A 16,712-nucleotide genomic window follows, 5' to 3' on the forward strand; every position below is an offset into this window, starting at 1 on the left:
AGTATGAATTGTACTTTGGAAAATTGAATTTCTGTGGATTTTTCTGTTGTTGAGGAAAACAGTGAGATTACATCAGCATAAATGCCTGTGAAAAAATTGAAGTCACTAGGCATAAGGCAGAGCAACATCCAAAGCCAATGAACCATAGGGGTCTCAGCAGCTATTTATAGTATCCCCTACTTAAAATTTATGTAAGGATTTTCCCTGGGGCCTTCACAGTCCTACAGTTTCCAACATCAAGCACAATAATTATAGATTCCTCTTACCCGATAACCTCTCCAAAAGGACTGGATTAGAATGCTTGCTTCTTCTTTTGATAGAAGCAGAGATAGAGGAACTGGTGGTCTAGGACTTAAAAAAAATAAATTTAACAGACAGCCTATAAATGTAAAACACTTTCTTCCCTAACAGTATATTTTATCAAAAAGAGAAATGTTGTTCAGGAGCCTGAAAGACACAAATTCTTATTGCTCTGAAAACAAAATGCACAAAGAATGTCTCCTTTACAAATATATTATTATACACACTACAAGAATTCCTTCTTAAAACAAGAATGTACAAATGGCACATCAAGCACAGTCATTTTTCTTACTCTTCTACATGTGCTTCAAACTGCCCCTATTATGGTAAGGTTTGGGGTGGCAGTGGGAGGTGGGCAAGGGAAGCACTCTGCCGTTTGTAAAGCAGGGAAGGTTTTACACTGTGTGTGTGCAACAATGAACAGACTTATATGTAAATGTTTATTACATGAAATATACAGAATATAAACATATCTTAGCACATTCATTTACATTATTTGTCACTTTAAATTAAAACAGGCTGAAAAATAATGATTATCATATCTGTATAGCATGAACCTATATTTAGAAATGTCTAAACAAGTTCTTAAAGTGCTGAAATTTTACTTTTGATACCATGTGCACTTTCTTTTGCTGATAAAAGAATGTAATACATTTGTGAACTCAACCATTTTCAGCCCAATATATGGTAGCTTGAAAGCACATTTGGTGATTCTGTTGCTACCAATTTTAATGGGAACAAGCTAGTAATTAAATTCAGCCATCACTAGCAAAACCTCAAATGACTATATCAAACCTTGCTTCCCAAAAGCCATTTTCTATGGGTGTTGATTTATTTCTCAGATATAATGATAACAAAAAATATCAAAAAAACCCATTCATTGGAAAGGACAAAACAAAATTTATTTCTATACTGTCTTTTATGAGAAATGTAATTTGCAGCCAAAGAACTAGAGTGTAATAGCACTGCAACTCATGAAAATACCAGTTCTAAAGAGAAGCCTTGGCACAGCATTGGAATGGCTGTCAAGAGCCACTCTCCCTGCATGGGGAACAGACTGAACACAGCCTTGACTTGGAAGAACACAACATGATGGATTTGGATGCAGCACCCACCTACAGACACACAGAGCCCAGGCAGGAACATGATCTATAGTATTTATATTATAAAGACACTGCAAAGCCCATCAATAACAAGCCATTTATTTATGCAGCCTTACATTTTCTGGCTAAAATGCTGCAGTATCTTTTGGAAATTTATTTATGGCATATTACAGGCCAAGCTAGGAGGCTTGACAGCTTACATTTTCCTTTCACTTAATTTCATTCATATTAGTCTCTGCCCTAGTAAGCTTCCTATGCTCTCTGACATCTTTCTCTTAGGGCTTGTCTTCACTGCAGGAGCATTTCAACTTGGAACACAGCCTCAGCTCTTATCTAATGCTACACTGACTCCACTGGCTCAGCCTGTGTACTCAGCTAAATTGGTCTCATCATCATGTCAGCTGGGTTTTGGCCTACATTTATTTTAATGTGAACTAAAACCTTGGTCTGTTTGGAAAAAGTCAAAAAAGGCAAAAATAAAAAGCTGTCTCTCCATTGAGCTAAACTGCCTTAGCCCTGTGAACATTAATTAGCATTTCTCCTGCTCAGGGGAAATCAGAAGTGCTGGACAAGCAAGGCTTCCTGAGATAACAGCTTCTTATAATCAGACTTAAAAATCTGAAGCTGGACTGGGCTGGTTTCCCTGATAGGCTTTCATCCTCTGTTCTATTTTAGATCTTTTTGAAAACCAAAACTTAGGGAAAATCACAGGAAGACCTACATATTTTACAGCAGTTATATCAAAGCACTGAACTTTCTCTAGGAATCAGTACATCTCCAAAGAACAACTTGAGATTTCTCCTAGCCTGCAAGGTCAACTCTAGCATTTCTTTGCTTTCATTTGCAAATGATAAAAATGTCTAGCTTATAATCAAACACTAAAACAGAGAAAGCAATATAAAAAATCAAGCAAGAACAGGATTTCCTTTTTAGTAAGACAGTCACTGGCAGATATCAATCCTTTCAATGGCACAGCTTTAAAGACCAGATGTCATGCCAGGTCCAGTTTGGTCTAAGGAAATAAATGGAGAATATACACAATTGTCTGCAGGTCAAATAAAAATAGAATGTGAGCAGAGGCAATCACCCCTCAGCAGTCAAGGAGGGGAAGAGGAGTCTGTCATTTGTGGCAGAAGGCAGCTGGATGCCTGCAAGATGCAAACTGACAGTACAATGTACACTGGCTGCATTCTGCTTATTTAGTCCTTGATTATGCATGATCTTAAAAACCCACGTATGAATCAGTGATATCTATTTAGATATACATATATTTCTTAACATAAGTTGCACCTGTAAAAGAGCATTAAAAAAAGATTTTCCTTAAGTACTGTATTTTACCAAATCTGCATAAAGCAGACACCGACCAAAGTTAAATTCCAGAAACATGTTTCTTGCATTCTCAGCAATCTTGTACAGATCTTGATTCTGTGAGATATTCACTACTCATATGACATTAGGAAAGGGGAATTTCACACCCAGAAGATACAAAACAGACTTGCATTAAATAAATGTAGGAGGCATTGAAAAAAGTTCTTAATGAAGACATGTATCTGATTTCCCCATGGACAGAAAAGGGGGTTCTCAAAGAATTCTGAAAAGGGAGGAAAAGAGTCCTTCCATTTTCTTGTGTCCAAAACAGACAAAATTTCTTATTCCTCATAACAGAATCTAGAAACACTGCAGCAACAGCTGCCTTCCTTAGGTCTTTCTTCTTACATGCCTATCCAAATCCCCAAAAGTGTGCAATAATGAAAATGTATTGTTTTGAATCAAAATAAATGTCTCAAAAATCTCTTATAAATACTAAGGTCATTTACGCAAAAAGCAGGAAAATGATGGTTCATAAGCAATCAGACACTTAAATACTGATTCATCTGACCTGGTATTTAAAATAAATTACATCTATTGATCAAATATTACAAAGGCACTGTATGAGACTCTCAGATTTCCAGGGAAATATTCCCATAGACACTTGACAAAAATACCCTGGAACATTTTCACAGGTTAAACAGAGTGTGAACTGAGACCTTTCTTTGTAACATTTTCAGTATTAATACAACTCTTCCATAGTCAGAAATAAATTCCTAATCACTTGTCTTCTTTTGCAACAATCTAAATGCACAAGAATAAGATTATTAGTATTTGAGGAAAAAAAATCCTTACAATATACAAGAAAATATTTTAGTGCATTATATGGACAGTAGTGTTTTGAAGGATTGTAAATGTGGGAATAACCAAATCTAAACTTCTTAAAAAAGGAACTGCAACCAAGTAGACATCTTAAAGTGTGACTCCTGCTAGCTGCAGAAGTCTGAACTCTTTGTCCAAATAAAAGCCCCTTTATACTGTCAATAGCGAATTGAATTTAAAAATGTTATAAATACATTTGAGAGTGTTGTCAAAGTGACCATAGTGATAATATGCATTCAAGTGTTAAACACATACCAACTATTTATATACTTGCTTATCTATTTATAATGAAGAAAAGGCAAGACAGTGTGGAGCTCACATGAGCAAGTTGTTATGTGGGGAGGCAGAGTCATGTAACCAACAGGAGACTGAGGCAGAACAGGTGATTTGTAACCAGAATGTCACAGGAATTAGAGGAAGCACAGCAAGAAATCTTTGTAATGAGAACATGCCAAAAAATAGCAGAGCAAGAATCTTTTGTCTTCAGTTCTGTCTGAAGATTTCAGTGGATTTCTTGCCTCAGCAGGCTCTCCTTGGGAGGACATGGCCACTTTAGTGCTCCAGCTCAGCTCTCCTGTGCTTGCATACTTGCCACATATTTTGGAAGTCACAAAGCATTGCCTCAGCTTTCTCTCTCACAGGACCAATATTTATGCAGTCTGTGAGAGTGTCTGTGGGCCTGGACTGAAGGAAACCAAACATGGACCTGTTCCAAAGGCCACTCATGTCAATGGGAAAATTCCCATCTATGTTTGTGTACTTTAGGTCAGACTTTGTATGCTGAAAACATGAAAAAACTCCCCTTAGTGCTCCAACAGCAGCATGAGGAAGATGTCACAAAACACAAGTTCTCAGTTTTCTCACTGTCATTTTGACAACCTTTACATAAATTAAAGCATTTTTAATGTATCAGATATTACAGCCATAACACCTTCAACCCCATAAAGCACCACTACAAAATATAAATATTTACACATTAAATTTCTGCAGTCTTTCAACGCACAGTTTTTAGTAAAAAGTCTCTCCTTTGTTACCCTGAATTCTGCCACATTACTTGAATGGCAATTTTTACTTGGAAACACACAGAATAACATCCACAGAGATGTATTTGTTGGATTTCCTGTTATTACAATAAAATGTTACTTAAAGCTGAAATTATTAAAGAAAATTAAAGAAGAACATATAAGGCAAATTAAAGAAGAACATATAAAGCAAGCATACTCCAAACATGGCTGGATTAGACACAAAGCAATGAAATATAGCAGTGTGCAGAAAGCACAGCCTGTAGAAACTGGGCATATTATGGAAAGAAAAAAAATCAGTCACCCATGCAAAATTACCCCTATTGGCCATCTGAGAGCTGACAATGAAGTCAACTGTAAAGGCAGCTGAGACCAGCAGACTTCACCCAATTAAAATATCTGGGGGAGGGAGGAAAAATAATCAATGTATATATATATATGTATACAGATATTTGGGAAAAAGCCACTACTCCAAATTTAGTCATGGTTTATATCTTAGCTGCCCACTTCAGTAAGGCCATGATAAAGTTATTTTCTCTGTGTCTGTACACTTGTTTTGGTACACACAGATAGATTAAAACAGGAAATGTGTCCTGCTGAACTGAGTGGCAAGTAAATATCTCTAATAAAAAAGAAGAAAATGTAGTTAAAAAAAAATCTTGTGAATAATTTTTTTTCTGGACTTCAAAAGTCAGGAAATGCTTGTTCCTAAGATAGGTGTATGTACAATACACCACTCTCTCTCATTGGATGTGAGGTCCAGGGTTATGTTGAACAATGCTATCATATTATTAAATTTACATGACAGGTTTTTATGTCACTGTTTTTCAGAGCAGGGGGACAATGTTTTATTGGCTTATTCATATTTCTTTCATTAAAATGCTAAAGAAGGCTGAGAAATGATGCTGCCATGTTACTCAGACTACCTATGCCAGAAAAGTAAAATTTCAGAGGGATCAGAGCATAATCAGAGCTCACTGCCTTTCCCTGGCCCTGATTCAGTACACAGAGCTTGGTTACTTGCAACTGAGCTCCAGTGCTGCTCAACCAGAAACACACTGCAAAATGCTGACAAAAGGCAACTGTGGTGCTCATTAGCATATTTATAGGATTACAAAACATTCCCAGCTCTAATTCTGTTTCTTCACCTGGTTCTATCAGCCTCAAAAGGAGGAGCAGGGCACATCAGTTTGTGTCCCAGCAAGTGCCCACCAAACATGGGCTGATTCTGTGCTCAAACTCCACTTTGCTGCCCTCTGAAAGGTGCAGCTGTGCTTTCAGGCAACAGAAATGTCTGCCTTGTGAGATGGAGATTACCAGTCAGCACTGAAGCTGCTCCTTCTACTTTTGAAATCTGCTTGGGGAATTGAAGGTTCCCAAGGGATGGAATATTTTGTCAGCACTCCTGGTAACATGCAGAACTCAGTGCCTATACTAAGATGTCACAGCAATTATTACACTAAAGCTGGAAACAAATTCAGATTTTACAAGCTCCTTCACCTACAAAAACTAGGTTTTGAAGGTACAAGGTTTGCATTTAAAATTCTGAAAACTGATGCAGCATTTAGGTCTCCTTATTAGGGAAAAGTAGGCTGCAAGATCTCATTTAGAAATGCATTGCACAGAAAATTAAGCTCATAAGACTGTGGCTTTGACTATTCTTAAAAAAAATAAAATTGAGCTTCAAAGACGAAACTGGAGGCACTGGAGGAGAGCCAAAAAAGTCATACTCAAGTATGGAATATATTTTAAAAAGCTGAATCCCAGATAGAACAAAAACAATAGTCCTCTGGGAGTTTTGTGTTTTGGTGGTTTTTTTAAGCTTTAAGACTGCTTGGCACTGATAAACCCATCTAAACAGTTGGGATGAGGATGCTTCCCATCAAAATTTGAGCAGCACTTTTTAGTATATTGTCTCATATATTCTTAATCCTGTTAAAAACAATTAAAAGTCCTTTAAAAATAGAAATGGAAATGACAATAAAAAGCATAGAATCAATTACATTTTAAGTGTGATAGCTGGAAGGATATAATAATAAACTATTTATAACATCTCCAGGACATAATAATAAATTCTCTTTTTTTATTCTTATTTAATATTGCAGCCTTTCACTTTGCTCCAATAATGTTTACTTAAGAAGCAGCATCTTTTAACTCTGTAATTTTAGGATAAGATCACTAAAAGTAGTTATTTAATAATAATTTTAATAATTATTATTTTAAGAGCCTAGTTGTTTAGAGGATTTAAGATGAAGTGTATCAACTTAAGTGGGACTCTGACACTCCAGTGTCCTTGTGGAGCTGTCACTCCGTTATTTAGGAGCACCACCACTAACAGAAGCTATGAGTCATCCAGGCTGTGATTCCACAGTGTATTTCTCTGTTGGCAAAGCTGACTTAAGCAGTTCCTGCCACCACCTCTCTATCTTAGCAGCTCATTTGTTCTATTCACCTTGCCCTGAGCCCTTCATTTTAATCCCTTGTTTGTGCCAATACACAGGTTTGCCACTCCCCAAGGTGAAGCAGACTGGGGAAATGATCTGTTTTCAATAGCTGCACAAACCCTCCTGGCACATTTAGGCAGAGAGATTCCTAACTCAGGGTAGGGCCCTGATCAGAATAACCAAGCACCCTACCAAACAGACCAGGTGGTATTAGGGTGCCTACAAGCAGGCTGGGGTGAGAACAGGAGAGAGCAGGGAATCTTTTGTTAAACTTTACCTCCAAGAGAAATGTCTGAGAACTGTGATCTTAAAGATTTTATCTTTGGTACAAACATCCATCCTCACAGACCTGCAGCACCAAAACAGCTGTACAGGCCAAGGGCTCTTCTGTGTGCTGAAGAAAGGGTTACAACAACCAGGCTGCAGCTCCTGCTCACTTTACAAAGCACCAAACCACAGCCTCAAATGGGCATCCTGTTGGCAAGGACTGTGTTTGACAGAATGAGGCAGATGTGTCCCTGCAGAGGCAGGTTTGAACAGCAAGTTGATGGCTGAAGGCACCAGAGCTGAGATGAATGGGTCACTCTCCAAAGGGGTCTTGTACTCAGAAATGTCCTACCCAGCTCTGACCACCTCTCAGGAAATCAAAATTAACCCTTTTGACACAATTGCCAGCTTATCCACAAAGACCTGTGATAAGGAGCTTTCCACTTGCTCCATTGATGTCTCAAGGTTCCAAGTGTCACACGTCAAGAATTCAAAAAGTTCCATTTCCTCTTACATCATGTAACAAAGTAAATGTATCTACAAAGATATTTATTAATCACTATGTTTTCACCAATTACCAATCCAGATTCCAGTTAAGTTTTCAAATTGAAAACTTAATTTAAAATCTGACCCCTGTTAGTTTCTTATTTCCTCACTGTGGACTGATCCTTTGCTTTTCTCACACAGCAGCTGCTTTTTAAAGTAAATGCAGTCTCAAGGACTGTAGCATTTCTCTCATAACTATTGTGCTGTTTGGTTCTAAGGAAATAACAAGGAATATATGATTGAGGCTGCCAAAAACAAGTGCTCATTTCTCCAAGTCATGAATGTCTGCAGAAATGCATCCTGATGCCAAGGACTGTTACAGGTATTTCGAAAGCAGCTGCTTACAGTTAGAGAAGAATTTCTTGACTACACTCTCAAAGATTTCTATAGGAGAAAGCAGCACTGAAAAAATTGCTTTACTCCTTAGTACAAAGATGTTCATAACACTACCAGACTATTCAAATGTCCTTCATTCTACAATTAAAATGTTTAGGAATTTGAAATTAAGTTATCTGTGAACAATTCTGGTACAAAATACCTTGTAAGTAATACACTGGCCAGTTAGAAACTATCACACAGTTCTTTGTTGCACACAGTAAAGGGCACAACTGCAACATATTGAGGCTCTATTACTTCCTTGGGATAGCAAAAGAATAAAAGGAAAAAAAAATTATTCTGAGTACTGCAATAACTTACTGGTCCTTTAGCCAGTCCTTAACAAAAGGAATGGAAAACAATTCTGTGAATGACTCATCTTTCCTCTTTGGATTATTGCTAAAGAAAAAGGAAAACAACTCATATTAATTTAAATATCAGCTATTCAATTTGCAAATTAGTGCCTTGGAATCACTGAACATACTTAGTAGCAAGAAACATGAATAACTTACTTGTATAACCACTCAGTTAGGAAATCAGTGGGAATAAATTTGGTTCTTTTTTCCTAAAGACAGAAGACAGTTTCAAATTATTTATTATTTTTGGATTGGTCATATGTTTAAGATGAATTGACTGCTTTTATTAAATAAAATATAGAGTACTTTACTCTGTCTACTCTTTATTGCTACTGCCAACAGTCAGTGGTGCAGCCAAAATTTTAGAAATTTTGTGGAATGATTTCAAGACAAACTATGAGTGAGAAAATTCTACATATATTATTGTAATATTTACTGCAGTATATCTAGAACAAAGTCCTCTGAATGGTGCCCTAAGTGGCAATGTCATTGCGAAGAAATTAACAGAACTCATTCAAACATGAAAATATGTTGTAAATTCCTTGCCATTTTGTTTAAAGTTCTATTATCACACTCAAAATACTTCATTTCTTCCACAACACAGAGGGAACATTGATTGGATATTGGCTCCTCCTGCATGGAACCAGCCTGAAGATGCTGTGAATACACACAGCAGAGTATTGTGTGCCTGCTCTGACCAAATCATCTGCTGGGTGGTCCAGGAAGGAAAGCGAAACCAAAGGAAGGCTTTTGTCTGCCCACAGCCACAGAAACCATGGCCATTACAGAGAACCAGGTAAAAAGTTCAAAACCTGGAGCTTCACAGCAAAACTTTTGTGCCCTTTGCTCCCAGTTGTCAATCTTAACCAACAAAGATAATTTTACAAAATGTTTTGCAGCAGGTTGTCCTTGGGGACTTGTGCAGCCAGTACCACAGCCAGCCATTCAGAGCCTGAATTTTGATAAAGCCAGAATGGATCAGGAAATCATTTTTTTTTTAAGCATTTCCTCTGACATTCCATCTTGACAGATTGAATGGATAACTGATACAGGTGCTCATTCTGCTTATCACAAACCACAGTAACCATAATGTGGAGAATAGAACATGGAGTTCTATGGAATAACAGAAGGGCTTGATCAGCATCTTTCAGAACCCCTGTGACGTGAGATGTGCTCTGGATGCACAAAGTCACAGTGAACCCTAGAAGACACTGAGCCCTGCAGCCCCAGGGCACCAAGTGCTTCATCACAACAGCAGCCACTGAGCTAAAAAAGCAGGCTGAGCTCCCATCCCAACAATTGCCCTGTCAAACAGGAGATTCAGCTCTAATAATTGTTTCTTAGGAAAAAATTCACACTGGTCAAAAGCTTTTGTGAAACTGCTTAATGTCACAAAAGAGGCTGAAGTCTTGATTAAAATGTAAGAGGTTAAGATACTACCACTTGCTAAGGAAAATACAATAAACATAAAAATTGAAAAATTACTTCATTCTATGCATTATCCTCAGACGTGAACAGAGAGGCAGAAAAAATGTTCTACATAGTGTAATTCTTTCAGTTCATGGTGTATGTCATAATCTGGGGGTCAGGCACAGGTGAAGTGGAAGAGGAACATGGTGTGAGGTGCTGAGTGCCAGGGAAGAGCACAGGGCAGTCACACAGCTGGGGATGACAAGTGTGAAGTTTAGTGCTGGGCTGCAGGGCAGTCCTACAGGATACCCAGGAAAGCTTTTCATTTTCTAAGACAATCTTACCCTTGGTAGAAATACAGTCTGACTCCAACAGAAGAAAAAAAAAAAAAAGAAAAAAAAAGAAAAAAAATAGAGAGCTTAAAAAAAAAAAAAAAGAAAGCAGAAGAACAGAAGATGAAATCACCATAAATCAATTATTAATCCTGAGCCATACATGCCTTTATGATCTGTTTTGTGACAACCAAAGCTTTGGGGTTCAGGCAGGGCTCCATTAAGTGCTTGGCTGGGAAGAAACAGCTCCTCATGCAGTTTTCACACTTATGCTGATACCAAATGCTGTTCCAAGAAGCCCAACACCTAAACTTTAAGAGACCAATACCTTCACTGCAGAGTTTTCTATGAGTCACTTCAAATGTTAAAAATGGACAAATCCTGACTTGCACAGAGTCTGTAAGCAGAGTCTGATTGTGACTGTACAGCTATTCTCAATCACAGGATGAAAATGGGTCCCCTTACTTAGGGAATTGTTTCAGAGAATAAATTCTACACTTTGACAACAAAATTCGATTTAATCTAGCAGTTGTAATTTAATCTGTTTTAAGTAAATTGCTTTTCCTTTGCAGTGGGAAAAAATTATCAGAACAGGGTTCTCAAAACAGCCAAAGGAATCAAATTTATCTTGTTTTATCCTTCTTAGCAGAGAGGAATTCAATCAAGCTGAATATTTTTTATTTTATTTTCTTTTCCAGGAAACAGTTTATTTTGCTAGTGAATTAAATCATTAGTTGCACAGCAGCCAACATTATAAAGGGAAAAAATTACATAAATTGACCTGCCTTTGACACATTCCCCCTATGCTGCATCAATCAGGATAAAAAACAGGAAATATCTGTACAATGTGCATTGTTAACCTGCAGATGTGTTTATAAACTGTTTATATTCAGAATACATTTTCCATTTTCCAGTTTAAATATGATGTGCTTGGTAATAATCATGAAAATATACTGGTGATCAGAAGATGGCAAAGTCATTAGGAAACCTTCTTCCATTCCCTTTCCCTGATCTATCATAATTTTAAATACATTCCATTACAGAGCCTGATACAGCTTCCTCCTTCTGTGATAGCTAACTAGAAAGAAAAGTCAGAGTTATTCTAATAAAAACATTTACACATTGTTCAGTTTAATGCTGAAAAATGAATGCATTAGTTGGTTCTCATGAAAGAAAAGATTTAAGAAAATAGTCTTTCCCCTGTAGGCATTTGACAGCAGATGGGGTAAAACACAGGAGAACTTATGGTAGGAAAAAAAAAAATCAGTGAGGGAATACAGTGGGCAACCTAATAGGTTTCTTTCATCTCTAATTTAAAAATGAAGCTTCTGCAGACTGCTCTCACATTTATGTCAATTTGAAGACTGCACATAGATCTAGCAGCTGGTGTTTTTTCTAGGCTTTAGCTTTTCAGATTTTTTGTATGCATCACATAATGCAAGAGAGCCTATTTTAAATTAAATGTATAAATTGTTATGTTTCTTTATCACCTTTCAAAAAAGATCTTTCCTACACAAATCCCTGCCTCCAGCATAACCATTTCCCTTTCCTGACTTCCCCATGTGATTGTACAATCCTCCCCCTCCAGACATGGATGCACCTTCTCTGGTCTCTCCCTTGAATTCCCCTGTTGGCCCCAGAATCTGATTTCCTTCACACAATTTCAATTGCTCAAAAGCTTTCCTATTTAACTTTTCCTGCTCTTCTCATTCATCTTAATTTCCATGCAAAACATGAAAACCTTTAGTCCCTCTCATCAAAATCCCACTCTTCATTGCCTCTCACCATTCCCTCTCTCTTCTCCTGGGCTCATTCCTCCCTTCCTTCCAGTGCTTCTTCCATTTATCTTCCACTGGTTTATTCTGTACCACTGCCCTTTACAGGCCTTAGTGACTCATGTCTAGCCAGAATTCAAACCCAGTATTCTCTTCTCATCCTTCATGATTTCACTTAGCTTCATCACAATTAATCTTCTTCAAGTCCTGTTGTCTCATGAATTCCATGAATCTTTTCAATCTTTGTTGTCCTCTTATTTTTGGAAGCTGTATTCCAATGTGTTTATCACAAGATCCTTCCTCCCTGTTCCTACTTTGGGTTTGTAAGGACTCTGCTTTTGATCCTAAAATTCAGTTCAAGTTATTTCATTAGCCATTTTAACCCAAATTATAGCAATTGGCGTTTTTTCCCTCCAAATCCACATGGAACAACACATTTCTTACCAAACTAAAGGATAACTAAAAATCACATATTTATGCCAGATAAGGAAACAGAATGTGCAAGTTCAAGCACCTGGACAACAATGGAAAAGAACATAAATATTCAATTATATGGCAAGCATGAAGAGCTATTGTTTTCCTAGTTATTGTTCAAAAGGAGGAAGAAATGAGGTCACAGTGGAAAACTATCACCTGACCTCAGCTTGCTTTCCTGAGCAGGGCATCTCTTCACATAAGTGAGTTTTCTATAATGACCAAATTCATGTAGAATGTAATCTGTTCTGAATTACTGGAGAAAATAACATTTAAAACAAGATCCAAATAAAACCCCTGATATGTTATATCATGTTATTATGGATGGTTTTCTTGCAAAAGACCAAATTTAAAAAATACTGCTTGTGAAATAAAAGGCTGTAACTTCCTGCCAGTGATTTGAAATGAAAACTACAAACTAACCTCCAAACACTTCTCCTTCTCTACTTCATGCAGAAGTGCAGCCAGTCCTGGGAGGAGCACTGGGAAGATGTAAAACTCCAAGAATTCTCGAGGAGAACCTGAGCAAAACAGGAGAGCCTTCACTCACAGCTAAGCACTTGGATCTCACAAAAACACCACCATTAGATATCCTAAAGTCAGTACCAGTGATTTTGTCAATGCCATCACAGCTTGGACAAAGCAGATTCATTCCCTTCACAGACAGCCACTGGTCTGTCCTCACTTGTCAACAAACACAACACAAGCTTGGGTAAATTTCAAACTAAATGTGCACCACCACTGCAAACTCAGTGTGCCTCAGAGATGTCAGATTCAGTTTTAAGTGAAGAAACTCAGACACCAGAAGCAGTTTAGTCACAGAAGTGAAAAGCTCTGTGAATTAATTTACCCTGACAGGAAGAAATTAGCCTGTGCTGAACTCAGTGCTGCTGCAGTTAGACCACTTTGGTATCTCATGCCCTTTACAGTCTGCATTAGCAGAGTTAGTCATAAAACTGAATTTCTAGACAGAAGAAAAACCAAAGGTTATATTTTAGCGGTGCTGTGATTTCTTTGTCATAATTGCCAGATCCTTCAGAGATTTTAACATGACTCCATGTACCCAACCTTTCCCCTCCCAGAGGGCTGTCTGGGCTGGCACCTCTCCCCATCCAGGCAATATTCAGGTTTTGGTGTGATCAGCAAAGATTAAATCATACAAATGTTCTCTTCTGGCAACACAGCTGAAACACTGAACTTATTCTCAGCTTTATACCTTTAATTAGTTAATATACTGCCAGAAAATGCTCATAATTGGGAAGACTATATTTCTATATTTATATAGAAGGCAAGGGTAACCATGCTTCTGACTTGCACCAGGAATTCCTAATGAGCAAGAATTAATGGAAGAGAAGACAAAATTAAGGGCTAAAATGCATAATAAAAACACACAGCTGCTTGGGAAATTTATTATAAAGTATAGGAATTTATAAAAATGGAAGAACAAAACTTCAGAGCTGCTTCCATTCTTGTCTATAATCAGATGGGAAAAGACAGAATTTTGACAGCAGTTCTCAAATTCAATTATCTACTTAGTCTATTGATCCTAGTTCTGCATTATTAAATCAGAGCAAGAAATGCCTGCCATTTCTGATTTAAGTGCCTAAATAAAAAGTCACTTATTCAGAAGAGCACAGAACTACCTTAGTAATGCATAATTTGATATTTCTTCCATTGACCAAGTGGCCAAGCTGGCTCTCTGGTTTCAGACCAGAGCCAAACCGTGCAAATTCCACACAACAAAGGTGTTGGGGCTCTTAACACTCTAAATTAAATAAATTCCAAATCCTTGCCATATACAAGAGAAATAATCACAGCAGGGTTCAAGATAATGTACTCTTACTTACATTTTTTTGGATCAGGGGGGTCTCCAGGGGGAGTTTCCCCAAGTACAGGTGGCAGATATTGGGGTGTAGGGGCAGAAAAAAGTTGTTCCACAGGAATTTCTGCTTCCAAAGGCACCTGCTCAAAAGAAATGTATCCTGTCTAAATATCCCAACAGACTAGACAAAAAAAACCACAAACCAATTAATCAGAAAAAAATTGGAAGGTCAGTTAAAAAATATGGAATTATAATTTCTAATTCCAATATTGTATTGTTTATGTATTTTTTGAATACTTGAAAATATAATAATTACACTTAAATAATAACATACTTAAGTAATAATATTAATAACTACATTTTTAAAACTTCTGCAGTTTCCAGCACACTAAAATCATCCACACCTAACAGAAGGCACATGACTCCCTTTTACAGAATATGGTGAGATACCAAAATTTTAAAAATATTTTATCCATTCTAAGAAATAGTAATTATTTGTAAATTAATACTGGTAGCATTTTCTGAATAAGTATTTTCCACTCATAAGCTTAAATATCTGTTTCACATTGTTCAGAAGTCCTGACATTCACCTTTTAAAGAAAATACACTTTTCTTGTTAGCATTACCCAAGCAATTATTTGGAATATTACATTTGTTGGTTCAAATAAACTGTTTGAAAAATAATAGTTTTGTCTTCATTTTATGAATAAGTCTACCCTGTGGGTACCTAATTTTCACATTTCATTGTTTAAAATATTTTCAATCCATCTCTATGCAGATTTTTTACTTGAACTGTACTCACTGATTCTTCTTTTGATTTGGGATCTTCTTTTGATTGAGGAACATCTGAAATTTGAGGCTGTTCCTCCTCATGCTCTAAAAGTTCAAAAAAAGTACAATATTTACCAGGAGACCCTAAAAATATATTTATTTTCCTCTTAAAGCAACATTATTGTAAAAGGTATTTATTTAGGTTTGAAAAAACAAAAGTTAATATGCAATAAATATTTGTTTAACATGAAATCTAACGTTTTAAAACAAGCAAGAACTTTAGACACTCTTGTCATGTCCTCTCCTGAGCTTTAAGTCAGGCACAAGGTTCTCACTGACAAAAGAACCCTTTATTGGGCAAAAGGTACCAAAATAATAATTCAAAATATTTCAACATAGGTAGAATGCACTGAATTAACCATTGTTTTTACTAGTAAACAATACTTTTCGAGTAAACAATCTGCTTTTCATACTGGATTCCTCTATGAGCAATTAAACCCCACAGACACAGTTAAGTATTAATGTCTGCAAAATAAAATAAACAGAAAACCCAAAGAACTAAAAGCTGTACATGACCCTCAAGGACTACTGAGTGACTCAGGCTGAGAAAAATCAAGGACCGAGAGAAGGAGGTTGATCTGAGAACACCCACAGGTGCCACAGCGAGCGCAGAGCGCTGAGAGCCCGGCCCAGCAGGTTCGGCTCCACCGTCACAGCGGGGTTTAATGGCACCACAAACCCATGGGTGCTGCAGGTGTTGGCTTGGAATAATCAGCCTCACTCCTACCCAAAAATGGCCAGTTCAGTGCAAAGTGCCTACTTTGGGCACCATGAAATACTAAGGGAAGACAACCCCATTGGGGAACTGCAGAACGTAGTGCTGGTCCCCCAGCTTTGCAATCTTGTTCTCAGACTTTGAGAGAAGCCCAGGGATTTTGCTTTGGGATGGTGCTCTGAGAACAGATGTTCTGTATTAATTTAGTGTTTTACCAGCACTGACACATTCGCCTCTCTGCTTTCCCGAGGCAATACCCAGCTCCTGTGGGTACCGGATCACCCACACGGCACAAGGGCAGGGCAGAGGCCGTGCCACGGGCTCTGAGGCCCCTCCAGAGGCCCGCAGCAGCCGGGCTGCTGCACAAACACACACCAAGGGTGTCTGTGGGGAAGTTACGGCAATAAAAGCACCATAAGGCAATAAAAGCAATAAATGCATATGGCAATAAAAACAACGTAAGGCCCATGAGCAGAACCGCTCGCGGCCCTGGTGCCGGTGTGGATCAGGGTGGCTGTGCGCGCTCTGTGGGGCGGGCGCAGCCCCGCGCCCGGCGAGAGGAGCGGGCGGCCCCAGGCCAGGGCAGGCCGGGCACGGGCAGGGCCGGGGGGCTCGGAGCGGAGCCGGGGCCGGGGCCGGAGCTCCCACCTGGGCCCTGCCCGCCCTCCGCCATGGCCGCGTCCCGATCGTCACCGCGGCAACGGCTCCGGCAGCGCCCGCGCGGGGCCGGGCGGGGCGGGGCGGGGCGGG

General features: G+C 38.3%; 1 protein-coding gene across 1 annotated transcript in view; it reads right to left on the bottom strand.

The window, feature by feature from the left end:
- IQCK (IQ motif containing K) overlaps positions 1-16,635 on the bottom strand; it is a 34,826-nt gene extending 18,191 nt beyond the window's left edge. Inside the window, exons 1-7 of the mRNA XM_059484119.1 lie at positions 16,611-16,635; positions 15,219-15,292; positions 14,442-14,556; positions 13,018-13,115; positions 8,760-8,812; positions 8,569-8,646; positions 267-351 (exon numbers count right to left, since the gene is read on the bottom strand). Coding sequence (XP_059340102.1) covers positions 267-351; positions 8,569-8,646; positions 8,760-8,812; positions 13,018-13,115; positions 14,442-14,556; positions 15,219-15,292; positions 16,611-16,635 — 528 coding nt within the window. The remainder of the gene's footprint in view (positions 1-266; positions 352-8,568; positions 8,647-8,759; positions 8,813-13,017; positions 13,116-14,441; positions 14,557-15,218; positions 15,293-16,610) is intronic.
- Between the last annotated feature and the right edge of the window lie 77 nt (positions 16,636-16,712).

This window comes from Ammospiza nelsoni, chromosome 17 (genome assembly GCF_027579445.1).
Source record: "Ammospiza nelsoni isolate bAmmNel1 chromosome 17, bAmmNel1.pri, whole genome shotgun sequence".
NCBI classification, from domain to species: domain Eukaryota; kingdom Metazoa; phylum Chordata; class Aves; order Passeriformes; family Passerellidae; genus Ammospiza; species Ammospiza nelsoni.